The sequence below is a fragment of the Vanacampus margaritifer genome, chromosome 9, assembly GCF_051991255.1.
Source record: "Vanacampus margaritifer isolate UIUO_Vmar chromosome 9, RoL_Vmar_1.0, whole genome shotgun sequence".
NCBI classification, from domain to species: Eukaryota; Metazoa; Chordata; class Actinopteri; order Syngnathiformes; family Syngnathidae; genus Vanacampus; species Vanacampus margaritifer.
Window position 1 is genome coordinate 17,871,124 of NC_135440.1, and position 27,981 is coordinate 17,899,104.

The 27,981-nt window shown below is 37.8% G+C and overlaps 1 protein-coding gene across 2 annotated transcripts; it reads right to left on the bottom strand.

Annotated features, from left to right (window-relative positions):
* Nucleotides 1-1,783: 1,783 nt before the first annotated feature.
* Nucleotides 1,784-27,968, bottom strand: epb41l4b (erythrocyte membrane protein band 4.1 like 4B). 2 transcript variants are annotated; one of them, XM_077575723.1, is made up of 23 exons: nt 27,182-27,968; nt 22,293-22,397; nt 22,173-22,215; nt 21,230-21,308; nt 20,957-21,001; nt 19,132-19,184; nt 17,355-17,475; nt 16,977-17,064; nt 16,818-16,906; nt 15,679-15,748; nt 15,418-15,587; nt 14,319-14,428; nt 11,788-11,824; nt 10,865-10,886; nt 10,624-10,730; nt 8,070-8,209; nt 6,622-6,743; nt 6,402-6,521; nt 6,245-6,297; nt 5,891-6,010; nt 4,284-4,404; nt 4,013-4,146; nt 1,784-3,403 (listed from the first exon to the last, which is right to left on the bottom strand). In XM_077575723.1, exons 1-23 carry the CDS (start codon nt 27,434-27,436, stop codon nt 3,340-3,342), a joined length of 2,268 nt encoding a protein of 755 aa, XP_077431849.1. In that variant the 5' UTR covers nt 27,437-27,968; the 3' UTR covers nt 1,784-3,339. The 2 variants fall into 2 exon arrangements, with proteins under 2 accessions (XP_077431849.1, XP_077431850.1); XM_077575724.1 differs by lacking the exon at nt 4,013-4,146.
* Between the last annotated feature and the right edge of the window lie 13 nt (nt 27,969-27,981).

The following is a 27,981-nucleotide window of genomic DNA, read 5'->3' on the forward strand; positions in this document are numbered from 1 at the left end:
AGATAGATAGATAGATACAGTTTCCCGGGTAGCCAGGTAACACCTTGAGATACCTTCTGAAGAGCTGGATGAAGTGGTCTGGGCATCCCTGCTAAAAATGCTGCCCCCGGAAGAAAATGGATGGATGATTGATTAGCTGGTAGAATTCACATGGTCCCCGAGTTTGAAATTCGTCATCGTCAGATTCGTCATCATTATGATAACAGATCAATTCTCATTGTGGTTGAGCAGTAAGTCGGGTACTTTTCCTAATTCTTCTCTCCGATTGGCTGAGAGAAATCACATGTTTCTGTTGACAGCTGCCTCATCAGGAGCGGTCCGGGGCACCTGTTTATGATTGCTGTGGTTAATCAAGTAAAAGGTTAAAGAACCAAAAGTATAAAAATGACAGTTGATTGTTTTTCAGGCTGCACGCTATTGAGCCTCCAATATGAACGTAACGCAAAGTACGCCATGAAACGTCTTCCTCCACAATGCACCAATTACGGGGTGACTCACTGCTGGGTATACCTGACAGACAGGTGTGAGGGGCAGCTAAATCAGTTATATGTTTCTTTATAATGGCAGCATTCCCAAACAGGGTGGGTACGTTACGCATGCACGCGCGCATGCATGCACACACACAAGCAAGCATACAGGGCGAGGCTGATCCACATTCCCATGTCAGTGCACACACGCATCACAGATGCTCCTATGCTCTTTTTAAAATGTTGATGACGCGGCTTCTGTTTGATTTGCGTTGGTTGAGTGACGAGCATGTTGCGAGGGGCTACACATTAAAATTGTATGATAATTCATTCGTTTTTTTATATGGATGTAAATGAAGAAAGCAGAAGGAGAAGACGTTGTTGTGCGATTCTGTGACAGCTGCCTGTCAGCATAATGACTTGACCACAAAAACAATTAGGATGCTTGAACAACAATAGGTAAATGTTAAAATGCTGGTGCGTGGGAAACTATATAAAAAAACGTGCTCAAAATGATGACGGCAGTAAAACCTACATTTACAACCTTCATTCTTCTTTATTTTTAATTTGCTCCATGCAATTCTATTAATTTATTTAGAAATCTATTCATGTTGTAGTATTTCTTTTGGCTTCACTGCTTTGTAGTTTTGTTTTCATCCAATCAGATTTCAACCTGAAACGTGTTGTTTCCATGTCATTCTAACCTGCCCAGGGCCTTCAGAATTCGTAGTGCTGGCTAAACGATACTAGCAATGGACTGTTTCTTTAACCAATCAGATTTCACATGGGGAAATAACGTCAGCATTGTGCTGTCCTCTGATTGGTTGTTATAAAAACCTTGAGCGATCTGCACACGTTTATTAATCAGCAGCTCTGTTGCGATTGGCCAGCACGCAGCACGCTCCATGTGGTTAACAAGAGAATTACAGCGAATTGTACGAATTCAAGGTTACGTCGCCGCTGTAGTACCTAAACTACGTCGTAAAATGAGGAGACATCGAATACAGTACTGCATTCTTATCTGCCGGCGGAGCACATTTGTCTCCTCCTAGTGGGCATTTTAAGATAACCTATTGATAAACAAAAAAAAACGATAGAAAGGAAAGAAATTAAGTATGTAAATTGACAATATAGCTCATTTATTATCATCCTTCCATCCATCAATTATTCAAACCCAGACTGTTGGTTATTTCACCTTTTAATACCTTTGAGTGTGTAAAAGCAAAATAAAATACGGCTTCTCCTGCATTATATAAATTGGATGCATTGTTATTGATTTTTCATTTTCTAATAAAAATGATACAAATGATAACAAATTGGTATTAGGATTTTTATTTAAAATCCCTCCCAACAAACAGTATTGTGATAAATTACAATAGTTTGTGTATTATAACTTCAGTAACATCTTTTTTTTTAGGGATTAAGTTTCTCAAGTAATTTAATACAGTTTATACTTCATTATGCCATACAAAAACCTTGTTGTTCTTTAAAGCTTTTTCTTTCGTTATATTAGTTTTAAATATTTTAATAAATTTGAACCCCCAAAAAATGATTGTAAAACATTCCAAGTTATTAATATATACTTTAAAAAAATTAAGTTATGCCATAATTTCTTAATAAACAAAACAACAAATAAATTATGTAATACTTTTATGGCAGTACAGAATTTCCCATTAAAATGACTTTCTGAGAGGAAAAATCAACGTGAAAGGAAGAACTTTAAGGATCAAGTTTACACTTTGTTATTTAAAAGAGCATGCAACACAATCAGCACAAAAAGGCTTGCACTTCAATTTCTCATAATCAATCCAGGTATCGGACAAGACCCCCCCCCCCCCAATCCCATTCCCAACAGAGTTTGTTAATTAAAAAGCTGGAAAAGTTCTGCTCTGTTCTAGAATGACTGTACCACAGTCAACAAAGTGAGGTCCATAAGAAAAAGGCATGCTTGGATTAAAGTGAAGAATTCATATTGGGATGAACTATAGAACAGAAATAGAGGTGTAATAGCAGGTGTCTCAATACTTCTGTCCATAGAGTATGCACTAGACAAAGCTTGAGCTGGATACAAACGTTATGTTCAATTGAACCTCCATCTCATGCCTCAAGACACAATTGAAGTGTTATTCTCTGAAATATGCCAAGTACATTCAAATTGTTAAAAAATAGACCCCTTTGTCACGCAAGTCGCTTCGGATTCCATCTAAAAGTTGAAATACAGTCTATAGTGTCACTTGGATGAGTAGAAAGAGAGCCTAAAGGGACACTTCTTCAGCAAATATAACATAACGGCCTCTGTGCAGAGGACAGTGGATATAAAAAGTCGACACACCCCTGTTGAGATGCCAGGTTTTTGTGACGTGAAAAAACAAGACCAAGGTGAATCATTTTTGAAAGTTTTTCCACTATTAATGTACGATGAGAAGTAGCACAAAAGTGAGATAATGTGGTTGCGTAAGTGTACACACCCTCTTTCAACAATTGGTTTGGTCATTTAGAATGAATCAATCACATTCAAACTCAAGTTAAATGGGAGTCAGGACACATTAGCACCATATAAGGATAATATTTATATAGATTATGTTTTTTTTTTCTTCAATTGAGTTGAACAGATTTTAGTCACAATAATAGTGGAAAGAGATTTCACATAATTGATCTTGGTCTCATTTTGTTAAAGCTCAGAAACCTGGCATTTGAATGGGGGTGTGAAGACTTTTTATATGCAATGTACAATAAATATATTTTTTTCCATTCTGAATGCATATGATGAATGCAATAATGCAAAATAAATAAATAAAATACGCAAATGTTGATTGCAGCCAACGCCATTTGGGGCTTCAGCTTCCACATTAGGGTGTCAAGCGACACGCTCTCAGAGCTCGGTCATCAAGAGGGCTCTTAGGATCTTCTCTCTGTCCAGCCTCAGTTCCTCTCCACTAAACACACACAAATACAAACACAGGTACTTCAAATTAGATTATTTTCCCACTACTGTATGAAAGGTCAGTTTTAGACATAACATTAGGTACATCTACAATGAATTTCTGTAAAGATTGAGTTCCCTTCACCACACCTCACCAAGCATTTGATACCCCAAATATTCTGCTTAAGATCCATGTACCGGTACTAGTACACTCTTGGTTCTCACAAAATTGTGTGTATTTTCCCACTACAGTCTTCAACTGCTGTATGACATTTGGTGTGTGCAACCTGGCCACCAGAGGGCAGTATGATACAGTCATGCAGACATAAAGAAGAATTTCACAACCACTGCAAGCTGAAGTTATATTATTATTATTATTATTATTACTATCATATTGTTATTATTATTTATTTATTTTTTAGCGAATTAAGGCTGTGGGTAAGCCATAACTAGCAATACACGGTTCTACTCAAAGTGCACAGAAGGACAAATACTGTCATATTCATACATTGACCTTTAACCTGTTATCAAGAATATTAAATAAATATTAAAAGACTTTCCACACATCTTTGGGTCCAACACAAAGTGTCCCGCTAAGGAAATGACAGGACGAAGGTGTTACCTGTCGTGATGGGCTGCAAGGTAAGGGACCAAGTGAGGGAGGGGACTACAGTAGCACGAAGGGGAGAGGTGGGGAGAAGGCAAAGGGGAGACACAGCACGAACTAGCCACTTCCAGTGTTGGCACATTGTCCACCTGGAATGCACATGGACGCACACACACACACACACACACACACACACACACACACACACACACACACAAGGACAATCCTCATACATTCTCCCCCGTGAACTTCTTGTGACGAGTGTTGGATTGCGTGCGTGTGTTACCTGTGGGTAAATAGAGGGCTGGATTTGTTGGTCCAATGAATTAGTAGAGCCTAACTTGGCTGCGCTCTCACATGAGATGGCTGCCAGGGCTTCTGGAAGGTTGTCTTCATCTTCATGGTTACTAAGGTGCAAGAAAAGGAAAAAATGAAGGATTGAAATAAAGTGTATCACTAGCCTACTATTACTATTAACTGCCTTAAGTCATTTTTAACTTATAGCAATGTGCTTGCTAAAAAAATTTTTTTTTTCTTGTTTTCCCCAAAATAAAAAAAATACATTTAAGTTAAAAGCACTAATTGGTTGCAGTAAACATTACAATAGGCTAATAGTGAACAATTATTTATATAATTATATATATATATTATATATAATTTTCTCCAAAAAAAGAGACCAAATCAAGCTGTTTTATGTCATCCAAGTTTTTAAATAAAAATAAAGAGAATCACACTTTGTGTATTTAACTAAAACACATAATTTCCAAAAGTCCACTAGCATAACGCTAGCACACAATGCAAAACCTAAGAGACATGCTAACAAACCTAGCATAGATGTGGCAGAAGTTATAACGTTCAAGCAACAGACAAACATTAATAAAATGTAGACAGACACTAAAACAACACTTACACGGATACATTCTTCATCCTCTGTATAAAATGACTTATATTACAGCAGCTCTAAGTAGTTGTGACCGACTTGTTTGTGTATACATGTACAGTATATGTATACTGCATGTATGTGTATAATATACTGCCCCCTGGTGGCCAAAGTACAATGCACTAACTTCAATGTTTATGCTAAGTGCAATACTGTAGAGTGCTATTTTATTATTTATTCTTTTTTACATAAAAACATGTTTTTGAAACGGATTGACAGCATTCAATTCATTTCAACAGAAATAATTGATTTGAGATGATTCTTCTGAATTATGAGTGTGGTAATGGAACAAATTAACTCATTCACTGCCATTGACGGTTATAGACGTCAAACATGAATTTGAACTATTCTATTTTTTTTCCCACTTTTGTTAACAAGAGTATGAAAACCTAGAATTTTTTTTGATTAATCGCGAGTTAACTCGTAAAGTCATGCAATTAATTAAGATTTTAATTGCCTGACGCTCCTAATTTTTTATTGTAATTAATCGCATGACTAGAATAGTTAACTCACAATTAATCATAAATTTTATATCTGTTCTAAATGTACAATTAAAAAAAATGGCAGTGAATGAGTTAAACTTGTAAGTTAAGTCACCAATCTACAGTATACATTTTATTTTTTTTAATTATTATTCATGGGTCTGCTTTCCACCATTTTATTTTCCATGTAGATCTCTGCTGCCATGTTGTCAAACTTCCAGTTTAAATACAGTAAAAGTTTCTCTAAAATAATAAAAATCTTAGTGGATTAAGGGAAAGTGCTTTGACTAAATGCCTTTTGAGAGCTTATATGTATTCTATCGTGGTGCCTAATGTGTTACATTCCTTGTTACATCGTTTTGTTGGAGTTATGTAACAAATTGTCCATTAAAATATTTCAATTTAAAAACAAAGGAAGGAGCCCAGACGTGATTCAAGTGCACTCCACTGACGTGTTTTGATTTAACTCACAAGCTGAACTGTCGGACGAGACGTTTCCTGCGGCTGGCGCACGGGCTGGATTTTGGTCTTGGCGACATTTTGTCTGCTGGCAAACTGGACGCGGATGAGTCTTGAGAGGAGTTCTGATACCTGCCGACAACATTTTTGTATATACAGTAGTGACTAAACATCCATCCATTTTCTTTCATTTCATTTTTCAGGCCTGAGCCAAGATTGAAATAAAATAAAATGGCAGCACTTACTAAAAATAAATAAATAAATAAACTAAAGCACATGTGAGCACATTATGAAACTTCACTTTTGTAAGTGGGAACAAGCACAGAGAAAGAAAGCCCAAGAGAAGAAAGGCTCAATAGAACTTGCCTGTCCTTGAGAGGCACATTGGAGTTCTTCCCTCTCGGACTCATTGAACCATCCTTTTATTTTTATTTGGTGGGGAGGGAAAAAAAGATGCAAATATGCAAATAAAGGCATTATAAAGAGAACATTCGCCGGAGATCATGCACAGTATGGAACCCACCCTGAAAGCCGCCTCCATCTGGGCCTTCAGAATGTTACACTTGAGGTGGTCTGGAAGAAGGGCCGGGGAGGAGGCGGCTGAAGGGTGGAGAGATTTTTCCGAGAGCTGCTTCTCTTCTCCCTGCAGATGGAGGAGGAAGAGGAGGAGGAGAGTGAGGCCAGACCGGAAACGTCTCGTCTTGTCAGCAGTGGAAGAAAGTCAATGTGAAAACGTGTCTGACCTTCTTGTCCATGTTGATGCAGAGTGAGGGCCACGCAGGACATTCGCTGTCTGACTCCACGGCCTTGCGGAAAGACGGAGACATGTCCAACTTGTCTCCGAGACAGGGTGATGCTCGACACACTAGCGGAAAAATCAAGACATAACGCATTAGGGCAGGGGTTTGCAATCTTTAGTCTCTCTTCTGTGGCTTCCTGTGGATCTCTATAAAAAACTGTTTAAAAAAAAGTTTTAAAAACATTTTTTTTTTTTTTTTTTTAAATCGTAGAAATTATGTATATTTTTTACTTATTTATTTTTTTGACAAATATTCTTTAACTGAATTAATGGTTTGGATTAAAAACAAATTTTAATATTTAAAAATGTCAAAAGACAAAAAAGGTAGATGAAAAAGTTTTAAAATACTTAAAAATGTCCAAAAAGTGAACATAAAATGTTCAAAACAAAGAGGAAAAGCAGAAAATTACCATAAAATTACCAAAAATGTCAGAAAATTTAATAAATAGAGATGTCAAACGAAAAAAAAAAAAAAAATCAGATTAATCACATCTTCGAATTTTGATTAAATCACTGAATTAAAAAAGGCTTATTAACAATTAATGTTATGAGGGCGTCTTCAACATTTTTTGATCCACTGCACACGCTCATCCTCCTCTTTTTCTAATTAGTTACTTAATTTAAAACAGTTTTTTTTTTTTTACCCCAAATAGTTTGGCACGAACAAATATTCTGAATGTCGCACATAAATGCTTTACTTGAATGCATGTAGTTGTGTTTATTGCTCAAACACAACCTGTGCTAACTTTCACGTAACCATCCGCTGTTAAAATGAATAGCCTTTAATCAGCGTTAATACGATAACTTTTTGTGATTAATTAGTTAACGCTTTGACTTTGACAGCACTAATTGAAAAAAAGAAGAAAAAAAAACAAATCGTTCAAAAAGTAACCGTAAAATGTCCAAAAAGAAAGGCAGAATGTGAGCGTAAAATGTATTTGATATTGCAAATGATAAAAAAAACTGATTTAAAAAGGCAGAAAAGAAAACGTTAAAAAGTAACTATAGAATGTCCCAAAACAAAAGAAATCCCCAAAATGACCATTTTATAATAAACTATCTTACACAAACCTGGCATTTGAACAGGGGTGTGTAGACTTTTTATACCCACGACAAAGGCTTTGTGTATTAAAAGGCAAAGAGGAAATTAGATGATTAACTGCTGTTGTACCTTGTCAAGCATGATTTAATTTACAAGGAACAACCCTACCGCGAACTGCATCATGGAAGTGAAATATCCAATCAAGCGGAAGGCTCGTCTATCAAACAGAAAACACGGCCCTTATATTGACAATATCGGTTATGAAGATGCCTAAAATGCCTTCAAGGAAATCCTGAAGACTGATATAAATAGCGCATGCATAAGCAGTTTCCCAGAGTGTTTGTACTCACTGATTTTGTTATGCGTGTGGCAGAACGTGTCCTGGCTGTGCGTGTGGCGGCGCTGACGGCGATGGACCTTTCCGGAATATGACGTCTCGTTCTCTTCCACGCTGAGCTGATGGTCGGAGGCGGGTCCGCTGAGAGGGAAGCTGAGGACGACGCATCAAAAGCGATCCAAAGTTAAAGTGACATTGAATTTTTTTCTTGGGATTTATACATATTCTTTTTCTATATTTCCATTTCATTCCTGTAAATACGTTCATATGACACATTTACAGTACATAACATGAAACATTTATTTTTATAAGCAATATGGCAAAAACCCATTTATTACTTCATTAAGGCACAATGTGATTCCAGAATAGAGCTCCACCCACTATCACAGCAAAACCACATTACAGTACAGCATATGTAAACAACTGGTAATAATCAATAACTGTCATTCATGATGTCACAGTGCACTATTTAGCATAAAGCAGCAATAAACATGCAGCATCCCGAAAGCAGCATACAGTATCGTGCATGTTTGGACCCTTGGAACCTCTGGAAAATTACAAGATTTAAGCACTTTTGTCATTTGATTGCTTCCTGCAATCTCAACAAAGACACACAAAATGAAAATGTAAAACAGAGGCGGGGAAGCGTTTTTTTTTCTTTTCCTACCAATGGACATTTCAGTCCTCCGGAAAAAAATAAGGCCATTTACAGATATTTTTGAAATATCTTTTATGTGCGGTGTCAAAGAAATAAATACAAGATTTAAATTTATTTTTTTATGTAGCATTTATGTAAAAATTTGGGAACCACTGGCCTAGCACATTTATTTATTTATTATAATTTCATAGCAGGCCGGAGCAAATGCTCTACAGGGCCATGAATGGCCCACGAGCCACAGGTTTCCGCACTCCTGCTATAAGGCAGGTTATTTCTCAAGTCCATAGCAACAAAGATATTATGGGATATAATCGAATCACTCACAAGCAAACTTAGCTATTATTATGACTCATGTTACATTCTAGAGGTGTCTACTGGTCGCACGATGTGGAGATGTGATGAATAATGGAGGAGGATGATGATGATGATGATGATGATGAGGGTCTTCTTGCTTTTTTTCTTTTTTGGGAAGGGGCAGTCTGAGTAAGTCCAAGGTCAAATAGAGGTCAAAGTGTCGTCATGACCTTGTCCTTGTGAACGACACTGATGATGGGTGCGTAGTGTAAGCTGCTGGTTCGTTCCGGGGCGATGGGGTGACTGGACACGGGACTGGTAGAGGAGGAAGGGGCCCCGACAGAAGGTCTGAACACACACAAGCACACGCAGCACAGTACATGCATACATATGAGATGCATGACATGGCATGAGATGGAAACAAAGATACTATGGTATCTAAAAATAGAAACCTGCCCTGCAGGCTGGTTCTCCCAAAGCCACGAAAACAATGTAGGCAAAAATATGGCACGCGGGCCACATGTGGTCCACACTGTTCTTGAATGGGGCCCACAGAGTATTTACAAATCAGCCTTTCTATTTGTTGCATTCATTTAGGCTTTTTTTTTTCATAAAAAAATTAGCTTAGTTAAAAAGCATGTACATTATTTATTTTTGATGTGTTTATATTAATTAATAATTAAAAATGGTCTGTTGATTTGCTGTAAATTAGATATAATTAATAAATTACATAAAGTGTACATATTAACACATTAACATGGTTTTATAATCTTGATTTAATATTGGTTGGTTAAAAAATTATAATAAAAAAACGAGAATACATTTTTGATCACTTAACTAATTTACATACACATTTTAAGCATTTTTTACATCCTTCTCATTAAATAATTGGTTGAGAATATATATTTTTTAAAAGTACATTTACATTTTAATAATAATTTATATATATATATATATATATATATATATATATATATATATATATATATATGTACACACACACACACACATTTTTGCTTAATGTTAAAATGTATTTAATAATTTGTCATTCGTTATAATCCAATGTATTATTAATATATATATATATATATAAAAAAAAAATTGTCAAAAGAAAAAGATTTTACTTTTTTTTTATCTCATCTATAAATGACCTGGTCCATATGTCTGTTTTAAAAATCAAACACAAGCATTAAATAATAATTATAATTATTTATAATTACATTATGAATACTGCAATTGAAAGTAAGAATGATTTTGCATTAAACGATTTTAGATACATTTTAATCGTTTTTTAATTTGCCTCATTGAATGCATTTTAAATATACATATAATTGGTTGATTGACTTATGACAAAAAAACATATTAATTTAATATTTTTTAATTAATTGTTATTAAATCAATCATCAACATTTTAATAAAAAATATATATTCTATATATTCTTTCCTCATTTGACTTATGACTCAAATGACTTAGTGGTTCGGACAGTGGATACATGGATGGATTAAAAAATCTAATGCAGCCCTTGAGCAAGTTTTCCCACCCTTATACTAAAAAGTGGTGCCGCCCTATTGACGTTACCCCCTTGTCTGACAGACGTCCCCGCCTCCATCCTACCTGTGCGGCGCCGTGTGTCCGGAGGGCTGCAGGTAAACGGAGGGCGTGTAGGTGGGGTGGGACGGGCGCCACGCCTCGTGACCCGCCACGGGGATGTTATGTTGGTACTGGAGAGGATTGTAGAGATGGCGAAAATTAAAATGTTGCACAGACGAAGCCAGACCTGCACATGCCGCGAATGTGTGCGTATACGCGTATTCGCGCGTGCATGTGTGTAAGAAGGTCATCTGAGGTCACTCACTGCATGTAGGCTGGGATCAGGGCTGGCATGAAGGCAGAGAAAGAATGACAACTATCAGCGGGCGCAGATTAACTTGAGTTTCATGTACAGTTAAAACCAATGTGATTCAAATATAAATTGGCTACGTACTATAGAATTGATTCAGAATATTTGGGAGTGATTTATAATGAATGCATGGTGTTTATTATGAAGCGGACCTCCTTAAGACACTTTTCGTTGAGGATCTCGACTGCATTCTAATCTAAGACTACTGTACATTAAAATCATGTTGATAGATTGGGACTTTTGACAAAATGCAAAAATATAAACAAATACATATATATAAAAAAATACAAATAAAATCTTTAATATCTCTTAACAACTTTTTCCCCACATTGCTGTAATTTCCTCATACAGTATTCATCAAATAACTCAAAAAGTGGCCAGGCTATGACGCATTTTGGGTTTCCAATACAACGAACAAAACAAACATTAAAGTACACGTGACTTCCTTAAATTAAACTATTTGAGTGTCTGCCTGGTGATGGACAAGTCATAATGAGAGGAGCGGTAAAGGTTGTTGTTCTACATTTAAATGCTAACCTCTTACCAGAACAATTACAAAGAGCACAATAATAATTGACTTCACAACTTAAAAATAAACTTACAGTAATACATAATCTAGCAGACACATTTTTTTAATCATGAGGCTTAATTATGAGCACCTCATAGAAAATTGTTTCCATTCATGCCCTGTAGGCAGTTTGAATGACAAATCAGGGACTGACAAAACAGGACATCATATTCCTTTTCTGAAATCACAGCTCTATTATATAAATCAATATAATAACATATTGCATGGCCGTGACCATCTTAATGCAGTCAGCACTTATATTAAGTGCATGCCCGTATAATTGCATGCACGTGGGTTTTTGCCGTGTTACCTGATGCGTGGCGGCTTGGCTGGAGAAATGCCACTGACTAAAAAAAGGGTGACAACACAGACACACAATGTTAGCAAAGAACAAGTGAATGTACAGGCATGTCAGTGTGTTCTCGCACTAACGTGTCAACAATGTGTTGGCTGGAGCAGGGATTAAAGGAGAATGACAGCGGGTGCTTTTGAGGGTAGTCGAAAAGGTGCCGCTTAAAAGTCTTAAGCGATGGGAATGTGAGGCACTTTCTTGAAGCGATCAAGGTAAATGATCAGCTAGCGTGAGACGCGATAAAGGGAAGCGGTCTGTTCAAACCAACCTGCTAAGTGATTAGTTCAAGACGCCCGCACTTAAAACTATTGTCTGGTATTATGGTTATACAAGCACCAGACATTTTAGTACATCCAAAGTTTAATGAGATCCAATACAAGAGCTGCGTTGAAAATGATGTCTTCACAAAAGCAGTGGAGACAGGACTAAAATATTTGTTGCCTGATAATGGCTAGAATATTTACCTTAAACTAACCATATATTACAGTAGAACCCTATTATTGCAAAAATACGCATATAATTGGCGCCCATTGAAATGCATTTAAAAAAACAATTGTAACCAAGAACGTTCTTCAAAAAATGTCGATGAACATTCAATAAGCATTTTCCATGAAATGGGGGGAAGTAGGGTACTCCCCACAAAAATGTAAAAACAACGGGGAAAAATCTGCTAATATGCAAATCCGCGGGTAACAAAGCACAAGTTTCCAGGTTCCATTGTATAGCAAAAATCTTGTCATTTAAAATCATACATCAGCTTTCAGGGTTTTACTGAAAATTTATTTATTTTGGTTTTACTCTGTGGCCACTCATACTCATTGTCTATTGACCTTTTTTTCTTTTTAATTATCTTTCGCTCAGATAATTAAAAAGAATATATGGTAGATTTTACTTGTTGACTATATATATATATATATATATATATATATATATATATATATATATATATATATATATACACACAGTATATATATATATATATATATACACAGTATATATATATATATATATATACACAGTATATATATATATATATATATATATACACAGTATATATATATATATATATATATATACATATATATATATATATATACACAGTATATATATATATATATATATATATATATATATACATATATATATATATACACAGTATATATATATATATATATATATATATATATATATACACAGTATATATATATATATATATATATACACAGTATATATATATATATATATATATATATATATATATATATATATATATATACACACACAGTATATATACATATATATATAAATAAAATATAACATAAAATAATATAATATAAAAATTACAGAAAAACAAAGGATTTTTTTTTTACTGAATTTGAAAAATATCACAACAAAAATAAAAACTGACTTTTTTTTTCTAGAGCTCAGTATTGTTCATTCGATTTGACATCATCATTGCTCTCCTTTTTTTTTAAAAATAAATAAAAAAAACAACGTTTTTTTTCTCTTTTCTTTTTTTAAATATATATACATATATATACATATACACACACATATATATATATATATATATATATATATATATATAATTATTTTTTTGTATGTGGGTGAGCATGTGCATGTGCGTGCGTGCGCGTGCGTGTGTGTATTCATCAGTTCACCTAAAGCCCATTAAAAAAAATGCCATACTAATAATATAATATAATAATAAATTGCCAAATGCAGAAACATCAATGTAAGTTATCACGATGTAGTGGCTCTCGCTAACATGGCTCTCGCTAACAGACAGAATTAAGTAACCAGAATTAGGTTAAAAAATTCTATCTACGTAGACCATGTTTCTATAAATTTTGATATTTGGTTTTTATTTGAGGCAGATATTTTTTCCATTAAAATGTGATTTATGAGGAGGTTAGACCATTGGTCGATATTCAGAGTTAACAAGAATTGTTTTTTTAGCGATAGTAAGGGCTACAAGTGTAGATTGAAATTGTTTATGTGGTAAGTCAGTTGTTGTTAGGTCACCTAGCAAACACAAGTTTGGAGATAAAGGTATCCTACAGTCCAAAATAGCGGAAAGTTTTTCTAAGACTTTAGTCCAGAAATACATAACCGGAGTACATAACCATAAAGCATGAACATAAGTGTCTGTAGTGTTTTGTAAACATTGGAGACAAATGGAGCTGACTAAACTGACTATAATGACAAAGTATTATAATGTTGGCGTGATGCAGTGCAGTTTTGCGCCACTGCAACCTTCAACCACATTAATAAACATTAATTATATTAATAGCTCTCCGACAGACAGTGTCAATCAAAACTAAGCATTATCGGCTCTGATTGAATTGTACAAGCGCACACAATGTTGTGGTTGACGAGTGTATAGGAGCCAACTGTCAACTATGACTCACAGAGGCGTGTGAAAAGCCGACGTGTCGCAGGTTCTTATAGGTTGTATGTACACGATTGTGTGTGCCGTTAAGACTCACCTTTGCCCAGTGATTGCGTGCGGGAGGGGTAGCGTTTGCTGGGCCGTCTCTCGAACGTGCTGGCTCTCCTCAGCCGGCTCCCGTGAGTCGCCTGGTACTCTGTTTTGCCGCTGACATTGACAGACACCAGGAATTATGTCTTGTTTTCTTATTCTTTTTCTTATTTCTTATTCTCGCTGCCACTGTAGCTACAGCTCAAGAACCAGACATTTGGAATTTAATGAAAACATTTTGTCATTTAAGGTGATAATGTATCCTCATAAACAATAATCATACGTACTGTACTGTAAGTGACTGGGTCAATTACTCAGTTTCAGGTAAGACGTTTCCGCCTTATTAGAACATGTCTGCCGACTAGGGTGCGCCCTGTAGAGCTGCTCTTAAAAATAACAGGAAGTGTCATTCAAGTGAGAGTATTTGCTTTGATAAAAAGTGAGAAGGAAAACAATACGAAGGGCATATCTCGGTCGCCATAGGAACACCTTCATGTAACCATAGATACGAATAACCATAGACAAAGCAAACATCACTAGTTTTTTTTTTTTGCTACTGGCTTACTTTTATTATTTTGTTCTTATGAGAGAAAAAAAAACTAATTTAATCTATTAACTCTTTGACTGCCAGACGTTTTCAGAAACGGGTTGTCGCCAGTGCCAGCCGATTTAAGCATTTCGACTGATCTTTCAAGGTCCACAGAAAATGTTGTGTTTGGACTATGGAAACACACATACTACCAAATGAAAGATTGGACTCTCATCTTTCATCAGAAAAAAAAAAGCGGCCATTTTGCCACTTGCTGTCGAGTGAAGACGACATCACAGTTGCTCTGGTAACAACCAATCACAGCTCAGCTTCAGAAAACAGGATAAAAACGTCTGGATTTTGCTACATAAGTCATATAGGGTCACATAATAACATATTATTGTCAAGAAATGTTTAAGGTTGACTTGCTATTGTAATTAGAAGAAATGCATTTTTAGGATAACTTAAAATTATACAGGTTTTGTTTCATGTCTTAATCTGCTTTGATGATGTCAAAAACATTTCCTGTGGTAAATGACATCACATCGTGTCGTTTCAGTGAACGATGAGAGCTTACCTGAATCTAAAGCGAGAGCCGAGCCGCGTGAAGTCGCTGCGGCCCGGCTTGCCCGTGGTTGGCTGGCGTAACCGGAAGAAGGCGTGGCTCTCTACGGCGCACTTCCACACGTGCTTGCAGCTCTTGGCGCTGGCCAGCTGGAACACAAACGTGTGTTCTTGCTCGCGGCCCTTCGAAGCGGAAAAAAGATATATTTGTAGTCCAGCCAACAATGACTTCATTGTGACGTGCGTGTGCGCATGCTGGCATGAAGACACAAACCTGATCATCATCTTCCACCACCACTAGAGTGAGTCGGCTCTTTTTGAAGTCCAGACGTGTGATTTTGGGCCTAAATGTCACATAGATTACAAATGTTATATTTGAGCTTAAGCTATATTTATACCATTAGTAAATGCAATTCAAATAAATGTGTTGTTTGAGCAAGGATGTCCCACAAAATACATTCTCCCCTCAAATTATCTCAAATTTGTTAATTTTGAGTTAACTTAAAGTTCCTCTAACGCCACAATTTTGTTTTCATGTGCGATTAATGACTGCCCCTTACTTGGAATTCCGGTCGCAACGCAGCAGACACATCCACGTCAAAATTTAGCAGTAATAAATTTCATAATAATGCATATATTTGTGCAGACTGGGGGTCAAGTTGTATTTTGCGATTTTAAAAATATGCAGAATTTCACAGGTTATTTCATGTTAAAGAATAGATAGCTCTTAAGATGAATAGAAAAAAGCACTGAGCTGTCACCAATGTAGTACAAATGCAATTATGCCATCTAGTGGCAGAAAATGACCTCAACATAAATCAATATCACACTTACAGTACAATACTTTTTTTTTTTTATTTCAACTCAATTTTATGAATTATTATAAAATTACTGTATCAATCAAAAGATGCAGCCATATTTATATTAGTTTTCCACTTTTACGTTAACAATAGTATGAAAATTCAGATTTTTTAATTTTTATTTTATTTTATTGTACATTTAGAACAGATATAAAATTTTCCATTAATCGTGAGTTAACTATTGAAGTCATGCGATTAATTATGATTAAAAATGTTTATCATCTGACTAACTTTTTTTTTAATTCTTAGGTTGACACATAGCAGATGCGAGGAGCTTTGCTTTATTTAGTCTGGCTGTAGTCCACGACATGATTTTCTTTTTGCTTATGCAGTAAAACAAGTTGTATAACTTCCTTCAACACCTACGTGACAATCAACTATGCTAAAATTCTGCTTAAGACATGACCTCGACAGTATTTACGACACTAAATATCTTGATATTTAAATTGCAGAAAAAGCAGCAGGGGACACCCCGCATAAATGTTTGACATTTTGCTTATGAATCACAACCACTTTGTGCGCGCGCAAAAAAAGATTGTGAAAGATGTCTTACCAAAAGAAGAGCCCAATTTTGTTGGAACCCTCAAACACCAGGATGCCAGTAGGCGTGAGACCCAGCGCGTAGTCACAACCGTCTCTCCCCTGATGACACCACATGCACATTCAGCACTCAAGAATACACGCCAACATGCAATAAATGAGTGAGTCGCACCTTAACAAAGTGCATATCTACGCCGTAAAGCTCCAGCCACTTGCATTTATTGAGGAAGGAAATCTCGGCTTGAGACGGGCTCGTCCCCCTGAAAATGACAACAAGGAGTTTGACAACTTTGCACTGGTGATTCGTGCCCTCCACTCCGTTTGTCCTTGTGCGGCCCAGTGGGTTCAGTGAAAGCGCAGCATATGTAATCTAATCCGAGATGGGAACGATCAGACCGCCGCTGGGTTAAATACTGCCCGGAATCAATCAAGACCCTCCGAGGATTAATCCCCCTTAATCCTTCACACAGGCTAGCGAGAGGTCGCCCGGCTATCTGAATGGCAGAGGAGGAGACGGCGCCGCTGACACCGAAAACGGATTAATTCTCACCTTAGATCTCGCCACCTGCCGAAGATGTCCTCCTCCATGGCCTCGCTCTGCTTGGGAGTGAAGCGGAACTCCGATACCAGCTCGGGAGAGTGATCCAAAGGATCGCAGTCTCCCAGCTCGCCTGGACATACGGAAAAGGAAAAGACTAAGAGAACCAGAGATGCATGACGGGAGAGCAAAGAGACAATGGAGCATTTTTATATAAACTGAAAAAATTGGGGTTGATGAGTCTGAAAATGACAAGTGTTTCGTTGAATTGGCTCTAGTTTTTGAGGTATCAATATTTTTGACAATTAATTGATTGATAATGAATGTGGTTTGACAGTTTACAAAATTTACTTTGATCATTATTAGAAGTAGTGCTCGTGCTTTGACGTCACCTGTTTTTACATTTGCGTACTGCTAATACTGCTTAAAGCTGCAATATGGAACTTTTTTCCCCAAAATAACTTTACAATAAGCTTTTTATTTGACTTCTAATTAGTAGATTAACACCTTAGCTGCTCACAATGGGTACTCCTGCAAGCCTCTGGCCAATAGTTTTCAGACTGGATTCGGGTTAGAATTTCCCAGCCCTGTCTGCGGATATGACGTAATGTGAGTGGTGTGTATGCGAAGAACGGTATGTGCAGAATTGAGGTGGCTCGGGCATTTGGTTCGGAAGCTTCCTCGGGCATGTCCCATCGGCGGGAGGCCCCGGGTACGACCCAGGACACGCTGGTGAGACTATGTGTCTCGGCTGGCCCGGGAACGCCTTGGGATCCCGCTGGGGGAGCTTATTGAAGTGGCTGGGGAGAGGGAAGTCTGGACTTCCCTGCTAAAGCTGCTGCCGTCGCGAACCGACCTCGGATAAGCGGTAGAAGATGGATGGATGGATGGATGGGGCTCTGCTATGATTGCCGCAGCAAAAATGAAAGAATGCTGTATGGACGTACTGGAAAAGACTGATACAGCCTCATCCAAGTGGTACCATAATATCAGTGTCATATCTTGTGTACTATTAGCACTTTTTTTTAATATCAAAAATATGGAATATCTCAAAAACTAGACCCAATTTGGATTTTTTTTAAATCTTTTTCTAATTCAGCAGCATCAAAATACCCTAAAACCGTTGAAACGATTCTTGGCACCAAAATGTGTGTTGACCAGTGTACGGTAATAAAAAAAAACAATTAAAAAAAAAACAATAAATGTTTTAATTTTTAGATAAAGAAAACACATATTGATGTATGTATAGTATTTAAGTAATTAAACATTACCTGCTTACCCCATTTTGCTCCAATTTCTTTAAGAAATGATTAACATCATCCCGACCCTTTACAAAGACGAATATACTCCATTTTGTATCAACTACTTAAAAATTATTCATATCAAGAAATTATTCATTCATTTTAAAACATGTTTACTTTTCGAGTAGTACGTTTGTAGTGTTGTAGATCTGCACGGCATCACACACAGCTGTTTGAATGTGTGCATATTTGATGAAGCTCTTGCATTGGATCTCATTAGCATGTGCAAGTATATTCTGTATAATGTTGTGGCCAAAAAGCATGCGCAGAATAATATTGGAAATTATTTGTATTTGAAGTATGTAATGCAATCATTGTTTTGGGAGTAAAAAAAAAAAAAAAAAAAATCATATTTCAGGGTTTTAATTCAACACCACGTTCAACACGTCCCCACAAATCTTTAACTGGTATCAAAAATGATATCTTCCATTCCTGTCCAAATATTGTTTGAAAGAAATAAAATCATCTTGGAGGTTAAGTCTACTCACTTTGCAAACAATAGGCGGCCAGCTCTACTGAGACATCATATGGACATTTCAATCTGAAGAGAGGGGAAGAAAAAAAAAGAAAGGGTAAGACCGATGTGATGAGCTGCTTTCAGTGGGACTGCTCCACACACAGTCGGCAAATCAAATACAATCATCTGTGCGCGAGTGTGTGTGTGTGTGTGTGTGTGTGTGTGTAAAGGAGGACCAACCCTTTTCCCAAAATAATCACCTCTTCAGATCTTGATCTTGAGTGTTATAATAGAGCTGCACTCGGGGGATCTGTGGCCCAGATAGAGCCGGGACAAGATGGGCAGCTACGCCTGTGTGTGCGCGCTTGAGTGTCTCAAAGAAGACTATGACTAAATCACAGGCTGCAAAGCCCCACAACTATGTAGTACTCAGTAGAAATGACAAAACTGTCAATGCCTTGGGTGGTCTGAACTTGAAAATATTACAGTGGGAAAACCACAATGCGTTCAACACGCTAGCAAGAACAACAACAAGACATATGAACAACAAAAAATGAGGAAGAAGGTCTCCTGTATTCACTTCTAACACTTGAGCGTTTAGCGGTCTATCCTCAAATGTTACAATGACAAACATGTTCGACCGTTGAGGGACCAGCAGTGGTTTATGCTGACTCGGCATGTTTGGTTACCTGAAACATGGTAGTATTTTTGATGGTACAAAACAGTGTGTCAAATTGCGTGTAGTACAAAAAGGCCATGTTATTGTTTATGGTCTCCATTAGATTTTAAATGTTTGAAGTGTCCCAAAGACGTATTTATACCGTTTTTTTTTTGTTTTTTTTATGCTAGAGCATACAGAAGGCTTTGATGCAGCTTCTCAACTGCACAAAACGATTGAAGCAATGGTAGTTATTACAAAAACGACCAGCAGGTGGCAGCAGAGTATAAGAGATCAGCCAGGGCCATGTTGAAAACAAGCTGATTTACCCACAGTTCTAAGCAGATTTGTGAATAGTGATGAAACTTAGCTATATTCTAATGCTAATTGCTGCAAAACGGAAACAGATAGAAATATACTTTTTTTTCCCTAAAGAAAGAACAGACTCTAATCTTTCTTTTAGTAGGTATCATGTTTTTATAGCAATAGAACAGTGGTTCTCAACCTTTTTTCAGCGACTTACCACCTGTGAAATATTTTTTCAGCCAAGTGCCCCCTAACCAGCGCAAAGCATTTCTGATTGAAAAAAGAAAGACAAATACTTAAAACCGAGTGCTGTGCCACCGTTGTGTGATTTTTATTTTTTATTTTTTATTTTTTTACTTTGGAACTCTCTTTGTATTTATGTGGTATTTTGAACTACTTGGAAAAAAATAAAATAATTTAATTATAAATAAAGATTTGTGCACATAAAAATTATCAACATTAAGTGTCCTCCTTTGGGATCCTAGTAAAAAAACAAAAAAACAACAACTAAATTTTAAATAAAGTTTTCAAGTGATTGACAGGTGATTCTAGATAGCATATGACAAATTGGGTCAAACCATTTTGGTAAAATGGGGAGATACTGCAATTTTAGGACACTGAAATTGAATACCCTTCTGAATACAATATAAAACTAATTTTATGAACTTATATTTTTCTGAAATACTAACATATACTTTTAAAATATATTTTATTATCTCACGTACCCCCTGGAGTGCCTTCACGTACGTACGCCCATTTGTGAACCACACCGCAAAATCATTCAGGATCCAGTAAAAAAAATAAAAAATGCCGGGAGCGAAGAGGATTGCTTCAGTGAAAATGGCTGGGAGTGCATGAGTTAACAATTTACTAGTGCACAGGAAAGACTTACTTGCCAGACAAAATGTCCTGTCGAAGCTGCAGCACAAACAGATACCTGCAGCGAGAGTGACATGCATCAAAATGTCATGTAACACACATTTTGCTTAATTGTTCCCTGATCTGTTACAGTACACACACTTTGCTCTAGAAAGCCAAGCTATTGGGATTATTATTTATTTTTTTATCCCAATGTTCCCTTGGCAAAAAAGTAATTAGCCTTGCGTCCCTTCTGGACCTCATCATCATCATCATCAGGCCCAGGCCAAAAGAGTTTTTATTTTACCTTGTGAATTCCTCACGTAGGTTATTTGGCTCTGAGGAGTAAAATTTCACTCGGAAGAAGAGTCGGAATGCCGGACCATCTAAAAGAAGGAAGGACATAAGGCGTGCTCAACAATTTAATGTCTTACTTTTTCAATAGGAAATCTTGCACACAAGCCCGTCCAAACTGACTTTGGGTGAGAAATAAACATTGTTTAAATAGAAAATGCATAGTAGTAGACAACCACTGAGTATCCCACTAGGCATCCTTACTTTACACATATCTATGCATTTGTACAATACTGTAAACAATAAGGTTTAAAAAAAAAAAAGCCCTAGCACAAATAAAATTAAAAGATGCCCCGGAAAAGGTAGCACTCTATTTGCCCAAATAGACATCCACTATAATACAAAAGTCCGTTGCTAACCAAAACAGCAGCACCAAAGCCTCACACATGAATTAAACTGGAGAGACAACAATTACTTTCCCCACATCAGAGGTCAGCGACACACACAGCAGAAAAAAATCAGTTTGTTGAGTAACTACTTATTTTTTACAAAAACAGCAACTCCATTGCTAAATGAATTACATTTTATAATAAGTCATTACTAATGACTTTTTGAGGGTAACGTGCCCAACACGGATCATAACGTTTAGTAGCATCCCCCGACTCCCGGCGCTCTATGCAGGTGAGTAAATAAGCCCCCTCGTCCAATATTTGTGTCAATTCCAGAGGCTCTTGTATTGGATCTCATTAGAATGCGCAGGCTGCAAACAGGTTGCGTATTGTGTACATCCTCTTCCCCTTGCGAATGTATCACATTCCGTGTTCGCACAGGAGAGCAAACAAGGGTACGGCTGCTAATGCTAATCACCCTGTCAACATTTGATAACGTGCCACCTGCTCCCTACACGTGCAAGTGCACTTCAGGATTCTTCAATAAAAAAGGAGAGATGAGCTCACCTCGGATCTGTTTCTTGATTTGCTTGGACATGTCCAACCAGTGCTGGGAAAAAAAAGCAGCAAGCGAGAATGAATGCAGGCAAAAAAGTAAGGTCGTTAACGTGCGTGTCAAGGACTCACCGAGACTTGATCTGAGTCCATGTACTGCAGTCCAAAGTAATCCGCCTCCACCAGATCTATGTGATACATGATTTGGTCAAAAAGGTCCTGGCCTTTGCTTTTGCTCTACAACAGAAGAACAAAAAAGTGAATTGTTTCCTAAAGGGGCTTTGTGAATGTTAAGTAACCTGATCTTTTCTCGGTAAAATGACTCTTTTGCTTTTTTTTTTGGGGCAGGTAATGTGACCCAAAACAGCCCATTACAACATTTCCACAGCACAAAGTCGTCAGAGTTTATCTATTCCCTACACTGTTTACTACCCTCATTGGGGTCAAGGGTTAGCAGGAGCCTATCCTAGCTGACTTTACCCATGACATCGGGTACACTCTGGAACGGCTCAGCTTTAGAAAACAGGTGAGCCGTGAATGGTTGTCACCTGAGCAACTCATTTTCAGTCGACAGGAAGTGGCAAAATGGCCGCCCTTGAAATGGATAAAAACGGGTGGATTTTGCGGCTTAACTCATATTTCACAAAGGCAATATTATGACAGTGTTTCCCACAGATTTAGAATAAACTTGGGTGGGTGAACTCGCGACATTTATTAATTTTTTTGGTACATTTTTATGACATTTTCTTGAAATCTACTTGGGTGGTGGCCCGTTTACTTGGGTGGCCCGCCCAAGTATTAACATGTAGTCGGATTAACTATTGTAAAGAAAATTTGGAGGTTCACTTCCCCTTTAACTAGCAACCCCACAATGAATGCCGAAGATCCACCATTTTGAAGCGGGGCTCGAACTACACCCTGGACTCCACATATGCTAGCAGAAGCCGCTAGCCCAGGGTTCAGTAACCTTTACTGTCAAAAGAGCCATTTTAGGCCAAATAAATAACAAAAAATCTGTTTGGAGCCACAAAAGCTTTAAACAAATTGTTAGTCTACTGTACTGCGGGGTCCAAAAGCTGCACCATGACAGAAAATATGCAGCATCCAATACTTTTGAGATTCCTTTTGTTCTACGTTTCGTCTTTGGATTTTTTTTGTGTGTGTAATTTTTCAAACTTAGTCTTTCATACATTTTTAGGCTTTTCTGTCTTGCTGTCAATTTTCTGATATTTGTGTCGATTTTATGAACATACTGTATTATGGTGGTTTTCTGTCTCTTTTCTTTCTTTTTGTACATTTCATGGCTATTTTCTGACATTTGTTTCTGCCTTTTTGCTATAAATTTGAATTCTGACATTTTGGGCTATTTTGTGGACATTTTATGGTTATTTTTGTGATTTATTCTTTTGTTTTGGGACATTTTATAGTTGCCTTTTTAATTTTTGTTTTCTAACTTTTAACATAATAAATTTTCAGACTTTTTGGTAATTTTGTGTACATAAAATGATAATTTTCGTGATTTCTTCTTTTGTTTTGGGACATTTTATAGTTACTTTTTAAACGTTTTCTTTCCTGCCTTTATAAAAATACATTTTCTGACTTTTTTGCCAATTTTGTGTACATTGTATGGTAATCTTCTGCTTTTCCTCTTCCTTTTTTTATGGTTCATTTTTAACATGTTTAGGGATTTAATTTTTTCATCTACCTTTCATCTCTCTTTTTCTGACAATTTACAATTTTTGACTCTTTTTAAAAAATATTTATCTATTCATTAAAAAAATCGTAATAATTAATTAAAAAACATTTAATCTAAAAATTAAAAATATGCTAAAGTAATTAATAATTTCTACAATTTTTTTTTTTTTTTAGAGCTATACAGGGAGCCACAGGAGTGGGACTAAAGAGCCACATGTGGCTCCAGAGCCGCAGCTTGCAGACCCCTGCCCGAACCTCACCCCCGGTCATCATGGTAATGAAAGCTGGACACACCCTTGGCCCAGCAGTACAGTATATGTAGCATGGTGAACCATGGCTTATTTGCACGAGAACCTTCAAAACAATCTAATATCATTTGAAAAATATTTCCTGAAGAAACAAATAATCCATAATTAGCTCCACATAATATAAGTCTAGTTAATAATTGATTATTATGCCCATGGTCATCCCTGATATAAATAATGAAAATATTCTCATTGCCTGGAGTGGACTGTTTGTGTTGCATTTAGGTCAAAAGCAGAATATCCTCACGGGGAAGACCTTTAGACTTTTACTAGAAAAATAGCATGAACCACATGAGAACTCTTTGTGTCCCATATTTCATGTAGACCTCATTGTCATTTAAGAAAAACGGAAGTGAACCGCCTCCACCTACACGAAAGGGTGTGTGTGTGTGTGTGTGAAAAGATGACAGCCTTGTACTTTGGATCCTGATAACCAATCCAAACTTCCTGTTGAGTGTGTGAGGAAATCAGACGTTTTAAAGGATTGGAGAGATGAGGGGAGGGCGGGAGGCAATAAAAAATAAAAAATAAAAAAATAAACTTTGCTCATTCTGCATAGGGTGATTGAGGTCATGACCTGGATCCTGTTGAAGCAGCAACAGTGGTCGGACGTGTAGTAGTCTCAAATGATGGACGTCTAATAAGATTTTTTGGGGCTGGGCTCACCTGTGTCGCAGCCTCCAGGGAAACACGAGGACATGAGCAAACTTGTTGCAACACATCTGTGACTAAGCCGCCGCTCTGATGAGCCATGTGTCACTTTGCATTATTTGTTGGAACCTACATGTTGTTGTTGCGAGTCCCAGCTGGACACACTCACACGCAAACGCGGGCAAAGCGGCGCGAGGTGACGCACACGCAACCTTCAAAATGAAACCGTCTTACCAAAAGGCACTTACGCACGCGTACCCACACACTCGCTCACCCACACACACACACACACACACACACTTGTACGTGTGTGACACCAAATCAGATCAGGGAGTCTGGGAATAGAGGAAGGACGGAGAAGGATGGACGGAGGAGGACAGAAAGTGGTGATGAGCAAGAGGGCATGTAAAAAAATAAAAAGATTAAGATGGTACAATGGAGGATGAGGGGAATTCTGACGTGAGAGGGAAATGGTGTAAAAATAAAACTAAAGGGTAAGGAAGTTGGTTACGTTCTGGTTGTTCGGGTGAATTTCCCTAAAGTCAAAACAGGGAACCGGGCGAGGCCACGCCTCTCAGTTAGAGTCTAGCACAGGGGTGGGCACACTCGGTCCTCCTGCAGGTTTTGGATGTTTCCCTTCTCCAACACAGCTGATATAAGCCTGATAACGATCCTGTTGATTGGAATCAGCTTGTGTTGGAAAAGGGAAACCTCCAAAACCTGAAGGACTCCGGCCCTCGAAGACCGAGTTTGCCCACCTGTGTTCTAGCACAATCTGTGGATGTAGCATAGCACAATCTTGGCTCAGGGATGGACAATTCGTTTTTTAGAAGGGGCCATGTGAGAAACTTACACAGCTGTTCTAACTCAACTTTGTTAGATTAAATTTGAATTTAATGTATTTTTATAAAGCGGTACATTTTATTGCTTTCATAAGTTGTCACTTTGGTGTATGTTGCAGTAATTAAGTAATACAAATTAAAATAAAAACTGAGGAAAAATTATAAGTCACTTTAAAATGACACATACAGTATTAACAATCAATATAAAAAAAAAAACAATCACCTGTTTTCTGAAGCTAAGCTGTGAGTGGTCGTTACCTGAGACCTGAGCAACTGTGATGTCACTGGACAGCAAGTGGCAAAATGGCCGCCTTCTGATACGGATAAAAACAGCTCGATTTTGTTGCTTAACTCATATTGCACTAACGCAATATTAACCAAAAATACCGTATTTAGACTAGTGGGAATGCATAGAACATATTATTGTCAAGATTTTTTTTTTTTAGGGGGGTTGACTTCCCCTTTAAACACAGTGCAGCTCTGCTTCTGGCAAGCGATGCGCTTTTGGAAAACGCCAAGCTCATTGACTCATTTAAACAGCATCATCATCATCATGAATATCTACGACAGCGTATTAGGGTCACCTAGCAAAAAAAGAAAGAAAGAAAGAAAGAAAAAAGGTCAAGACAAGATTAAATCTAGTCATGACGACTTTCAAAGTCATCAAGATGAGATTGACGTCGTCAAGAAAAGATTTAAATCATCATGACGAGATTTAAAATTGAGCTAAAGCAAGAACAAATGTAAACAAACCGTTCTTACTCATCTGCATCCTTAAAAACAGAAGACACATACTAAAATGTCCTTACAACCATAGATTAAAAAAATTGTTTTTGAGCACAGCCCCTTGAGGGCAACCATAACTACATTTTGACCCGCAATGAAAATAAGTATTACACTACTAACACAATCTTGGTTGTATAGCATTGAAGAATCTGTAGCTACAATCTGTGGTTATAGTCTGGTGCAACCATGCAATCAATCTGCAAGAGTAGGTCAAATATGAAGCCAGTGCTTGTTTAGGCCCGTTTAAACCTGTTAGGCGACTGCCAGCATCATTGATTCATGTCAACACCACAGTTGCATATAGTTGTCTTACTTTCGTTTTTTGCCAGTTTTCAAGCAGTTGAAGTCAGACTGATAAAACGCTTTTGCTAACAATAGTCCAATAATTACTATCACCAAAGTGATGGTACTGTAAGAGGTAAATCAGGTTTAGGGAACATTTTTAGCCAAAACCAAATTCCTATTAAACAAATGTGATTTAGGTAGATTGACTGAGTGAGCACACAATTATTTTTGTGTATACACAGGTTCATTCGATTTTCAACCATCTACTGTAGTACAAGAGCATTTCATTGGCATGACATGAACAAGGATAAATTACTTGTAGTAAATAAATATCCATTTTCAAACCAATTAAGTGAAACCATCTATCTAGCTATCGAAAAAAAGTAAGCTAAGTTAAAAGTTAACACTACGAGTGGAAATACAGAAAACCCCCAAGCGCTCCACCGGAACCACTCACGGGCAAATCCACGATGACATCCGAGCCGTCCAGCAGCAGAACCCGGCAGGTGATGGCGGTCCTCGCGGTCCCGGCAGCCGGGATGTGGACAGCCGCTCCCCCGGTGACCACGGCGGGCGCGTGGACGACTTGCTGTTGGTGAGCCATGAGCAGTGGGTTCCCTCCTCCGGCCGTACCGTCCCGCTCGTCCCTATCTCTCGCCTGGAAGCGGCTTCTCGAGCGGCGGCTGAACGTCCGGCGCAAAAAGCCCATCATTCTCCCTTCCGTGATAGGACGGAGTCCCACGACGGGAGTGAGGGGGAGTCCCGTCTGCTCGGCGTCCTCTCCCCGGGCCGAAGAGTCACTCGGTCGACAGGCACAGGAGGAGACTCGGCGGCTCAGGCAGGACGCGGGGACTAGACACACATACTAATGGGGAAGCCAACCAGTTGATTTCCGCCCTCCTTCTCCTCCCCTTCCTCCCGCCTTGCCCCGTTCTCTCCCGGGTGCACCTGCCGCCTGCTTCCTTGCCGTTTGCCCACCAACACACCGGGGGCAAAAAATCCCGCCGTGACTCTCTGCAGTGGGAACCCCTTAGTCACACGCTCCGGGGAGGGGGGAGGAAAGTCTCGCGCATCTGGGCCGGTATGAGAGCACCCCCCGCGGGTCGACGAGCTTCAAAAGCACTGCATGCAGCGAACCGCAAACTCGGCTCGCACGCTGGTAAAAGTCAAACCAGCGAAACTGGACAAACAGCCTCGTGTGCGCATGCGTAAGAATCACTTAAAACTTCTGTGACCCGTGCGTGTGTACGTGTGCGT